This window comes from Panthera uncia, chromosome B1, assembly GCF_023721935.1.
Source record: "Panthera uncia isolate 11264 chromosome B1, Puncia_PCG_1.0, whole genome shotgun sequence".
NCBI lineage: Eukaryota > Metazoa > Chordata > Mammalia > Carnivora > Felidae > Panthera > Panthera uncia.
In genome coordinates, this window is record NC_064811.1 from 136,031,156 (window position 1) to 136,044,646 (window position 13,491).

Consider the following 13,491-nt stretch of genomic DNA (forward strand, 5'->3'; position numbering starts at 1 on the left):
TATATATATATATATATACAATATATATTCATATATATATATATATACAATATATATTGTATATATATATACACAATATATATTCATATATATATATACACACACACACTTATATAATGTATATATATATATAGGGGCCTGCCATTTATTAATTACACAGTTAATTGCGAATTACTGCAATTATTTTTAACTCTCTGAATGTGTGTGACTTTTAAAATAACCATGCATTAACATGGTTAACCATTTATAAAGAGAAAATATATTAACGTTTTTCTCTGTGTATCTATCCATCTGTGGTATGCATATACACTTATTTTATCTTAGAAGCAAATTCAGAAACATCTCCCTTTCCATGAAACATCAACAGAGAGGCTGTAGACAAGAGAACCCTGCATTTTCTCTGGTCTACATTCATTTGCACCCCAGAGGATAACCAGGGGGGAAAAATACTCTCTGATCATGATGGTGGTGGCAGTGATGGTGGCAATTACAAATGTTTATTCAGTTGGTTTTTTGATCCCCTACTCTTCTAACTTCTCGAAAAGACAATTTTCCCTACGACTTATGAATTTCGGCACATCTTGAAAGAAGAGACACTTTTTGGGTTCATTTTGTTGTTGTTTTTGTTTTTTATTCCAGACTTTCTTTTAAGGTATTTTGTACAGTGAATATTCTTAGGCGATAGACAGAGTGTCTCCCTCTAAAGCAAGGGGCGGGTATGTTTAATATCAAGTGTAATAAAATGTCTTTCAATGCAGCAAATGTCAGGTGTGCTTCCTGTTCATTATAAAATATTTGGGTTTCCTGAGCTGGGTGAGGGAGAGGGCAGTGGTCCTCTCCTCTAATGTAAATGGTGGCACCTGCAGGCATCATCCAGTCCTCTTCTAGCCCTGCACAAATGCTTTAGTCTGGCTACTGTTTGACCATGAGTAACATATAATAAATTGGTCTTCGTCTCTGACATAGGAGCCTCATAGCTTCTGCCAGCATCCAGGAAACTGTGAGCCTCACTTGTTAGTTTGTGAAGAGGGTAAAATTTCAGATCATATATGGTTCTTGATTAACCATCAAAACAAACCTATCAAGAAACAACTATTATTACCCACATTTTACAGATGAGGGTATTAGTGCACTGAAGCCAAATAATTTGCCATTAGTCACACAGCTATATATTTAGTGCTCAACCCAGGATTGAAATTTACTGTATTTCTAGAGCCTGAATACTAAACCAGCAGACAAAACTGATTTCATGACCATTGTGCAGTTCTTAGTTTTTGTTCTGTTTGTTGCAAACAGATTGGAACAATTTCAGAAGATAGAAGAAAAAAAACCTGTGATTTGTCAAATTGGAAAACTGCTTAGCTTGTACCCAATATTTCTCAATGCTGTACATATTTTTTTAAAGTTTTATTTTATTTTTTGAAGACAGAGAGAGACAGCACAAGCAAGGGAGGGGCAAAGAGAGAGGGAGACACAGAATGCAAAGCAGGCTCCAGGCTCCGAGCTGTCAGCACAGAGCTGGATGCAGGGCTCAAACCCACAATTGCGAGATCATGACCTGAGCTGAAGTCGGATGCTCAATCAACTGAGCCACCTAGATGCCCCTCAATGCTGTACCTATTAAGCAATACCAGTCTTCTATCTAGCTCGGGTCACGTCTTCACACTAGTGTAAGTTCTGCCATCAAATTTGCTGGTGATATTTTCCTAGTTATAAATGACTCTGTGCATCAATTCTCCATTGCATTCTGATTTCTTTTCTAATTCTCATCAGCCTGGAATTAATAGGTCAACATTTATATTTCAATGACTCACGACCTAGAATAATTTCCCTAATTCCTCGCCTCTCCTATTCATCCCCATTTTTCCAGACAGTATCTTGTCTCTCTATAAAAAGAAAAGGCTAACCTTTTCCAAATGTCGATTCCTAGATCTCCTAGTACCTCCATGTATAGCACTTGGGCCTTTCTCTACCAAATTATTTATCACACTTTTTGTGTGACTATTTGCTCTAGTTCCCATCTCCCAAGCTCAAAGCCAGTATTACCTGACTCCTTGAGTTGGAAACTTTGTCCTTATCTTAATTTCCCTGGCAACTAACCTCATTTGTAACTTTTAAATAACTAATAAACATTTGTTGAACTAAGCTTTATTATCTGATGCAGGTGAATGCATCATATCTTCTCCCTTTCTGAATTTCGGGCAAGCTAACACTACCACAAAATTTCTCACATAGAACATATAACAGTACTTTTTTTTTAATGTTTTTATTTATTTTTGAGACAGAGCATGAGCAGGGGAGGGGCAGAGAGAGAGGGAGACACAGAATCTGAAGCAGGCTCCAGGCTCCGAGCTGTCAGCACAGAGCCTGACACGGGGCTCGAACTCACAGACTGAGATCATGACCTGTGCTGAATTCTGACGCTTAACTGACTGAACCACCCAGGCGCCCCTACAGTACTTTTAACTGTCGTAGTTGTTAACTTATATTCAATACGTTAAATTAGGTTTGGTCTTCTTGTTTTAAATTTCTCATAAATTTCTTCATATTTGAATATAAGGCATTACAACATCAAGTTCATACTCTCAGAGTATTCTCACTACTTCCCCCCTCAAAAAGAATACATCTCCTATATATACGTTTATGTTCATATCATTGTCCACTGAACTGTGTTTTTTTTTTCTTCTAAGAATAAATATGACAGGACACATAAAGGCTATTTAATATCAGTAGGTCAAATATATTCAAGTTTGGAAAGTATTTGGATTATAATTTAGATTATGTAAAATAATGAAGCAAAGTAAAATCAACATGTCCTGACATCTTAACACTTTATGAAATTAAAACGTTTTTTTCATAAATATGTTTCTACCACCAATGTATTACAAAATAATCACAATTTTTAAACATATTCAAATAAGAACTCACATAAAACAAGAGCTTTTCATTCTACTCAAAAGAGTCATATAATTTACCTCATTTAATCCTTAAAAGAGCACTTTGTGATATGTTATATTGATGTTACAGATGAACACAAAATTCTAAGTGGGTAATAAATAACTGATCCTAACTATGCTGAGTCTAAACCCTGTGATGTATCTTAAAAAGTGTTATAAAAAATCAGTGGTTTTCAGAATGCAGTTCTTGTAATTCTAGTGCTCTGAGTTAAAATATCTTTCTTTTTTTTAAAATACGAAATTTATTGTCAAATTGGTTTCCATACAACACCCAGTGCTCAGCCCAACAGGTGCCCTCCTCAATGCCTCTCATCCACCCTCCCCTCCCTCCCACCCCCCATTAACCCTCAGTTTGTTCTCAGTTTTTAAGAGTCTCTTATGTTTTGGCTCCCTCCCTCTCTAACCTTTTTTTTTTCCCTTCCCCTCCTCCATGGTCTTCTGTTAAGTTTCTCAGGATCCACATAGGAGTGAAAACATATGGTATCTTTCTCTGTATGACTTATTTTCTTAAAAGGTGAGTGATGGGGAAAAATGGATCCTTGACCAAATACAATGAAAATGCTTAATGAAGCAAGATAAGCATCACTAAAGGATTATGTAAAAATTTTGCAGTATCACAACGCATATTTGACCAAAGTTTTCCCTTATTTTCCAGTATCCAATGGATAAGGATTCCATGTAGTAAGAATTTAAGAAACTATATTAATTCTAGTAAGATGACACGCATTTGCCAATAAAAATGTTTATTTTATATCTAATTATCGAAGTAATTGAAAAAAATTACCCATTTAATGAATTAAGACTATAAAATGTATCTTATGATCGTTTGCTTTTAACATATTAGGTAAAACTCTAAATTAACTAATCTATTATAGTTAGACAAAGAAATGTATGTCTACTTCTCACAGAAGTCACTGAGTATATCACAAAGTAACAACTCATTTTTATATAAAATTTCTATCCTTCAGAATTTAAAAACATGAAATAATTACAAAATACTGAAATATTATTTCATTAAATGGGAAGAAGGAAGAAATACACATTTTAAAATCCTTATCAAATATAGCCTTTTTAATAGAGTCAAATTTCATGTTAAAGAAACTGAGGACATAAAATATAAAGGGAAACTGATAGACCATGTAATTTTTCATTGGCAGATAAAATAAGGATTTACTCTCCCCCCAAAATTAATGTTCATAACCATTTCAAAAACTACTCTGTGACAAAGGCTAACCATTGTAATTGAGTGAAGTGATTTATCAAGTTAAATAAATGAAGTCAAGTTAAATCAATGCATTTTGGTTAGTAATACTTCACTTTTCTTGAAACATGCCATTCAACTGTTCAGACTATAGAATTAAAAAAAAACCTCAGGGAAATTTAGCTCTGCTAAAGTCTAGAATAAATATATTTTTGGGGGTGCTTGGGTGGCTCAGTCGGTCAAGCATCAGACTCTTGATTTGAGTGCAGGTCACCATCTTGTGGTTCTTGAGATCAAGCTCTGTGTCAGGCTTGCTGAGCACGATGTCTGCTTGGGATTTTCTCTCTCCCTATCTCTCTGCCTCTCCCCTGCTCATGCTCCCTCTCTCTTAAAAATAAATAAATAAACATTTTTTAAAAAGATGTTTTGAGTTTGTGATTGAAGGAAAGATCAATGTTGAGATGTTACTGTACAGGTATACAAACTATTGGGTTCTGTAAAGAAAAACCTGAACAATATTAATTTGATATTACATGCAGCATTAAATTATTCTTTATTAAAAAAAAATAGAAATCCAGTTGTTCTGGGTGTTTTTCCAGCATCAAAAAAGGGATTATGCCTTGATTTCTTTTAGTTAGTACTGCCTCCTGGTGGACAAAATGAGTGGCAAAATTAATCACCTTGAAATGAAAATAAATGATCTATTGGACCTTATGATTTATTGTTATCGTTTTGAAAACTAGAGAGTGTGTGCAAAAGGGGAAAGGGGCGATGTGTTTGGCATAATACAAATTAAGCCATTCATGGCATAAATGAGAAATAGAATCAGACGTTTTTTGAAATATCTTTTGGTTGATGATAATAACAACATTATGTAGTGAAGGAGGTTTGTCTTCTTGATTGTTGTGGCAGGAGGAAATGCACGGAGATCATTTAAAATTATACCAAATTGGTCAAATGAATTTTTTTAAATTTTTTTAACGTTTATTTATTTTTGAGACAGAGAGAGACAGAGCATGAATGGGGGAGGGGCAGAGAGAGGGAGACACAGAATCTGAAACAGGCTCCAGGCTCTGGGCTGTCAGCACAGAGCCCAACGTGGGGCTCGAACCCACCGACCGCGAGATCATGACCTGAGCCGAAGTCGGCTGCTTAACCGACTGAGCCACCTCAAATGAATTTTTTAAAGACTGGATAATGAGCATTACCTTAATTCCCTGAAAGAAATTTTTACTTTTAGTGAAATCTATAGTACTTGAAAGTTATTTAGTAAGATATTTGGGGGCATCTTTTAGATTATTTATAGTGGATATACACCTATAAATTTGTTTTTTCTTCTATGGAGTTATACATTGGAACTGAAATTGCTATTTCAGTTTGTCAGTTTGGAAGTTATGTATATGGCTTCTAGAATTTACATCTATGTATTATTATTTTTATTTCAAAACTCAACTTACAACAAAACACCATTCATATAAAGAATTTTGACTAAGTTTTTTTCATAGTAAAAAATCATAAATGGAACAGATGTCATCTAATGAATTAGAAAAGTATGGCAATATGTTCATAAAAACTGGAAATTAAATTTTTAATTGATCTGTTATTCAACAATCCATTTATACTCCTATTGTTATGTTAGGTTTAAAGTGAAATGCATTGAAATAAATGAGATGCTTATATTAGTAATTTAAGGCATGCTAATCAATCATACACTAGAAAGTAGTGCATATATGACATTGATATTTTGCAACAAGGTAATTAATAATCATTTATGAGAATATGTTTTCCCCCAATTAATTTCAAAAGTGAATTTTTAATAAAATAAATAGAGCAAAATACAATTTTTAATTAATGCAATTGCTATATTGTAAAATGGCAAGCACACCTCAGAGATATTGGGGTTTAGATTCCAGACCACCTGCAATAAAGCAAATAAATACTCCCAATAAAGTGAGTGAAATTAATTTTTTAATTCCCCAGTTCATTCAAAAGTTATGTTACACTATACTGTAGTATATTAACTGTGCAATAGCATGTCTGAAAAAGCAATGTATGTATCTTAATTAAAGAATAGTTTGTTATTCAAAGGTGCTTACCATCATCTGAGCTTTCAATAGGTTGTAATAACTGATTGCAGATCACCATAACAAATATAATAAGCACAAAAAAGTTTGACATATTGTAAAAATTACCAAAATGTGACACACAGTGAGAAAATGCTGTTGGTAAAACGGTGCCAAAAGATTTGCTCAACACTGGCTTCCTATAAATTTTAATTTGTAAGAAAAAAAAGACAAGACAGTATCTTGTGAAGTGCAAAATGAAGTATAATAAAATGAGGTATGACTACGTATATAGAAAAAAATTATTGCTCCCTTACATATTTTTACATTTATTTTTTTAATAATTATTATCACAAGTCTTCCATAAGTACACTTGTCTAGAGTTTATCCAACATTATAGTTTTGCCAAAAACAAATAAAATAATCCTTTGGTTGACATTTTCTAGACCTCAGTTTTCTTGTCTTTTAGATACTTAAACTTCTGAAGGATTATAACTTGGATATGATAGACAAAAAAACCACAGTTTTCATAAAATTTGCAATTATTTTTCTCAGCAATAGCTTTCTACACTGAATACCAAAATACCTAGCATTCATTATGTATTATATTGTAATTGATTAAAAATATAGCAACTCTGAATTTCATATAATGGTAACAGTCTCCATTTCAGGCATTACTTATTGTATGGCTATATTTTATTTTCTAAACATAAAGACATCCAACAATTAGACAAAGAGTCTCATGAAGGTCTCATGTATATGAATTCCCATCTTTCAGTTTTACGTAATATTTTCATTTATTAATGTAATGTGTCCAGTGGCTTTCAGGAATACAAATTTGAAGGTCTATCCATATCCAATAACTGTTTCTGACTAGTTACCTGATATTGAGGAAGTGAGCTAACCTCAGTGACTCTGTGAGATTATTCTAGTGAAAAGAGCTCTGAATATTCAGGCAACCCAGATTAGAAGTTTATTAGCATTCCAATTCAATATTACATACATATATAATGTATATGTATGTATATAATATATAGAGATAAATTATATATATTATATATATAAGTATATATGTATGTGTATATATATATGTATATATATATATATATATATATACACACTGTATATGGATATCTATATATGGATGGATATATATATATATATCTACCCCTGTACGTATCACATCATTTCAGTGCTCTGGACTGGCAATTTTGTGCTGTAGGAAATAAAATAATCTGAATACATAGTTGCATAAAAGTAAACAGCATGTATGACTTGTGTGTGTGTATGTGCTTGTGTGTAAAGACTACAGGTTCCATAGTATTTATTGTCCCAAACATACACCTTTTTTTTTTTAAGTCTATTTATTTATTTTGAGAGAGAGAAAGCCCAAGCAGGGGAGGGGCAGAGAGAAAGGGAGAGGGAGAGAATCCCAAGTAGGCCCTGTGCTGTCAACACGGAGTGTGATATGGGGTTTGAATCCACAAACCTGAACCGAAACCAAGAGTCAGACACTTAACCAACTGAGCCACCCAAGCACCCCCAAACACACACCTTAAATTTCATTAGGTATGGTCTTAACATAACACTGTCTTTATTGTTCACTGCATGTACGAATGTGTGTATCTAGGGAGAACAATTGTGCAGCTTACATTTCTCTCATAGTCAAATATCTATGACATAATACTTGCCATATAGAACCTATGGAGATTTATGGAGTTTCAAGAGATAAGTGTTTTTAATAATAGCATTGTCCAATATTTTTATAGAAGTATAAGCCTTAGACTTTCATACATATAAAATGACTATTGATATCATGGAGTATGTTATGTTAATATTAACTAGAAAAAATGAACTACTTCTGGAGGGTTAAGTCACTCGTCAAAGATCACAAATATTTATTGAACAAGCTGGCACAATTCTTTCCTCTGTCCCTTAGGACATTACTATGCCACATGTATCACTATCAAATTTTTCTTAAAGTTACAAAGCCCTGAGCAGTATTTATACAAATTAGCAGTAGGGGAATATTTGTAACACCATACCATTAAAGAAAAATAATACATAAATAATAAAAATCATATGTATCAAATCCATGAAAATGTAAAAAAGCATCACTAATAACAGCACGCTAAATGTGTTTAATGTATAATTGGTACTGGTTAAATAAAATGCGACCCATTTAAAAATAGAACAAAATGATAATAGTTTTCTGAATTATTTACTTTAGATGTGCTTTCTCCAAATGCTGTCATGTTGGAATCCTAAATCTCACCTAGTAATGTGTTTGAGGATTAAAACGAGATAATACCTGTAAAAAGCTCAATCCAATCTCTGACATCTATTAGATATTTAAGAAAAGATAGATGTTAGGGCTCCTGGGTGGCGCAGTTGGTTAAGTGTCTGACTTCGACTCGGGTCATGACCTCACAGTTTCTGAGTCTGAGCCCCACATTGGGCTCTGTGCTGATAGCTCAGAGCCTAGAGCCTGCTTCAGATTCTGTGTCTACCTCTTGCTCTCTGCTCCTCCCCCGCTAGCATTCTCTGTCTCGCTCTCTCTCTCAAAAATAAATAAACATTAAATTTTTTTTAATGAAGAAATAGATGCCATGTAAGTGACTCTTAAGGAACCAACTTTAGTCCTCAGTGTCCCCCAACATATAACTAGCAATGAAAGTGGGTATACTTTATTTTTATCACTTCTGAATGAGAAGAGCTAAAAGTTTCCACTTGAAAAGAGAGGAAGGAAAAATGCATGATAAAAGAACTGAATCTTTTCATGTGCCTGTTGGCCATCTGGATGTCTTCTTTAGAGAAGTGTCTATTCATGTTTTCTGCCCATTTCTTCACTGGATTATTTGTTTCTTGGTGTGGAGTTTGGTGAGTTCTTTATAGATTTTGGATACTAGCCCTTTGTTTGATATGTCATTTGCAAATATCTTTTCCCATTCCACTGGTTGCCTTTTAGTTTTGTTGACTGTTTCCTTTGCAGTGCAGAAGCTTTTTATCTTCATGAGGTCCCAATAGTTCATTTTTGCTTTTAATTCCCTTGCCTCTGGAGATGTGTAAAGTAAGAAATTGCTGAGGCTGAGGTTAGAGAGTTTTTTCCTGCTTTTTCCTCTAGGATTTTGATGGCACATGAAAAGATGCTCAACGTCGCTCCTCATCAGGGAAATACAAATCAGACCGCACTCAGATACCACCTCATGTTAGTCAGGGTGGCTAAAATGAACAAATCAGGAGACTATAGATGCTGGTGAGGATGTGCACTGTTGGTGGGAATGCAACCGCTCTGGAAAACAGTATGGAGGTTCCTCAAAAAATTAAAAATAGATCTACCCTATGACCCAGCAATAGCACTGCTAGGAATTGACCCAAGGGATACAGGAGTGCTGGTGCAGAGGGGCACTTGTACCCCAATGTTTATAGCACCACTTTCAACAATAGCCAAATTATGGAAAGGGCCTAAAGGTCCATCAACTGATGAATGGATAAAGAAATTGTGGTTTATATACATAATGGAATATTATGTGGCAATGAGAAAGAAGGAAATATGGCCTTTTTGTAGCAACGTGGATGGAACTGGAGAGTGTGATGCTAAGTGAAATAAGCCATACAGAGAAAGACAGATACCATATGGTTTCACTCTTATGTGGATCATGAGAAACTTAACAGAAGACCATGGGGGGAGGGGAAGGAAAAAAAAAGAGGTTAGAGAGGGAGGAAGCCAAACCATAAGAGACTCTTAAAAACTGAGAGCAAACTGAGGGTTGATGGGGGGTGGGAGGGAGGAAAGGGTGGGTGATGGGTATTGAGGAAGGCACCTGTTGGGCTGAGCACTGGGTGTTGTATGGAAACCAATTTGACAATAAATTTCATATTAAAAAAATTAAAAAAAAGAACTGAATCTTTTTGGTGAATGGACAAACATACTTTTAATAACAGAAGATCAAGCACATACTCAGGAACATACTACAGCATAACCATATGTAAACTTTCCATAGTGATATTGTCCTTCTGATTGTAGTTAAGTATTTTAAATTATTTTTGGAAAATTCAAAGCTCAATTAAGTTGACAGAAGTTTTATGCTTTTTGTAAAGGAAGAATCATTTAATTTTTTGTCACAAACAGTTACTGTTTTATCACTGAGAAGTCTAGAGAGAGGCTCTTAAATATAAATGAATAAGCAAATCACAAATTAAAATACTCCCCTGAGAAATATTGGCAGAGGACAAGTGATTTATTCCCCTTGTATTGTAATGAACTATTCTTCAAAGGAAATTATTTCCTAACAATATTTATCAATTTCCTAATGGATTTTTTTAAGTTTATTTATTTTGAGAGACAGAGACAGCACAAATGGGGAAAGGGGAGGGAGAGAGAATCAAAGCAAGCTTTGCACTGTCAGCACAGAGCCCAATGTGGGGCTTGGTCTCACCAACCATGAAATCATGACCTGGGCCAAAATCAAGAGTGGAACGTTTAACTGACTGAGCCACTCAGGCACCCCTCAAATTCTTAATGAATTTTAAACACATAATATATCCTATCCTAATGTACTTGTAATGTCACTGGAGAGCAGTGTGAAATACGGCTTCCCAAAGAGTTGATCATTCTTTTACACCTGTTAATACGATGATCCTGCTATCCTTGTCAATGGAACGTTAAGAAAGGATATCTTACATAATTGTAAACCTCAAAATTGTGTACTAACTAGAGCTTAAGCCCTAATTCATTTGACAACATACGCAATCTTAATGTGGAAATCAATTGAGAATCCAATGGTATACTATTGAACCCAAATTCATTTTGTCAGTTGAATTCATATAAATATAATTTTAGAATATGTACATATTGGATTCTATGGTATTTCAAAATAATATTAGAATAAGAGCATGTGTATCAAATAATTAATCAGGGTTAGAGTTGCAAGTTTCCAAACATTTCAATATATATTTCCATGTACAGAGGAAAGACTGATTGATTTTCACTGGACTGCTTTGTGAATTTATGTGACTTCAGGTCACTGGTATAATGAGGATGGAATTTTTGTCATAAGCAAGAATAAGTACAGAATGCAGAAAATTAAAAGGTTAAAGACTTCCCCTGTATATATTCCTGACTATATAATAAACATGTCCTAATGAATAAGAATACCAATTAGTCAGGAAGTCTAGGGAATTAGATGTTACAATTGATTACTAACGTCAAGAGAACATAACTCACATTTCAATAGTTACCAAAATATGTACAATATTTGATTTTTAGAATTTTTCTCATCTATCAATATGTAAACTATTTGTTTTATTCAATTCTTTTTTTCTTAATATTAAACTTTAAAGACATTTTCATGCCATTTGTAATTTCCAGTAAAAAAAAAAAAACATTTCAAGATGATTCCCATAAATAGTCAAGAAAAATATTGAATTCTAAGTAGAGTTAGGCAACAGGTCCCAACAAAACAGTATGTCTCTGGTTTACTTACAACTCAGTAGCCTACAAGCCATAATGTGAGAGTTCTGAACCATGTGTCAGCCAATAACAGTTAAAGAAGTGGCAAGCATCATCTTGAAATTTTATTACATTATAAAAGAAAACATGTTACTAGGTACTAGTAGAAAAAATATAATTTCTACTACTTCAGATGATAGGATTTATATATCCCAAGACAATAAGTTATCAAGAAGAAAGCTATACTAAACTTATTTCAACTATAACAGAATTATAAATATGATTTAAGTTTAACTTGAAACACTGGGACCCTTCACGAGAAGGAAGATGTGTACTCAACATGCTTAAAATGCACGTATCATTTAAATGCACATCATACAGCACATCTTGGAATAGAAATTCCCTTTTGTAACACAAAAGTATGAAACTTTGAGTTAATATGAGTGCTTTGAGGATAAATAAGTGTAATAATTTCACATATAAAATAACAAGACATACTTCAGTTTGCTGAAAAAGAACACAAATAGTTTGGGAATCCCTGGAAGGGCCGTCTTCCATAATTCATTTGAATAAAACATACCTAGCAAAATAAAAAAAAAAGTATACCTTTTCATATTCTTCAGGAATGCAGACACACACAGATGACCAAACACGGAAAACAAATTGAGTAATTCAATTGCTTGCAGGGAAGTGTGCAGAGAATATTCTATTTGGATTTATTAGTAAGCAAGGTTGATATTGTCGATTTAGAGACCCTCAGAAAAATAATTTCCCCTTCATCATTTTAGAAGTACATGTATACTTGGTAACTTCACGGTTTTTGGTTTTGGTTTTGGTTTTTGGTTTTGATGTTAGTTTTGGTTTTGTAGAACTCCAAGAAAAAGTAAAATAAAAACAAACCTATCTTCCTATGCAAAAAGGGTAGAAGGAAACAGGAAAACAGTACTTCAGCCCATAGTCAGGCTTGTGACTAAATGCCTACTGGAAAGGGATTGGTGAGTGAGGATGTCCAAATTGTGCAATAAGAAGGACCAGCACCTGAATGGAGAGGCTGGAAGAATTAACCCAGGAAAAATCAGTTAAGATTCATTATTATGATCTGCATACACAAGCGAATGGCAACCTTTTGCTGAAGAACTACAATCTACCTAGAGTAATTGATTATCTCAACAAGTAAACAAACATCAAAACATAAGAGTGTCATTGTGGGGAAAAGAGTTTCCCTATGTCTAACTAGAGTTGACCACACCATACTAAAAGCTACCGCCAACTTTTAATATATAAATATGTTCTTGCTTTGTTCGTAGAAAATAAAATAAGATACCAGTGATTTAATAGTAGATCTTCCATGAGACATATTTTGTAAAGTTTATCTGGTGAATCATAGATGTAACAGAACACCAGCTCTTCTGGACAATGTCTGATGGAGGAACTCCAGGAGAACAATTCAGAAAACTAACAGAAAATTAGGTTGAAGTTCCAAACAGCACAGTATGAAAAAAAGGAAACCTCAACAGAGGATCCCCAGTGACCTTGTAGAATTTCCACAGGGCTCACAATGCCCTTAAAACCACATTGAAGATTTTGAATTCTTACTGTTTCCTCATTTTTAACTATGTCCAAAGCTGCATGATTTTTTTTTCTTCTATACTCACGTGAATTTATGAAACTATGATCTTAAAACAGCCATTTCTTACCTTTGATTCTTGAGCTTTCTTGACTCTTTTCCTGCTGGAATTAAAACAGAAATAGGTCAAAATCTGTGAGTATGTGATCAACAGCTTGATACAGCATAGCATTGTAACTAAAGACTTGTCC

At 33.9% G+C, this 13,491-nt stretch overlaps 1 protein-coding gene across 3 annotated transcripts in view; it reads right to left on the reverse strand.

Moving 5' to 3' along the window:
- The window catches only part of FSTL5 (follistatin like 5), a 722,149-nt gene that overhangs the window by 630,756 nt on the left and 77,902 nt on the right, over positions 1-13,491 (reverse strand). For 2 of the 3 annotated variants that reach the window (XM_049631268.1, XM_049631267.1), the window contains exon 2: positions 13,371-13,401. In XM_049631268.1, coding sequence (XP_049487225.1) covers positions 13,371-13,401 — 31 coding nt within the window. Of the gene's footprint in view, positions 1-13,370; positions 13,405-13,491 lie in introns of all 3 variants that reach the window. The other variant, XM_049631266.1, reaches the window with a different exon arrangement.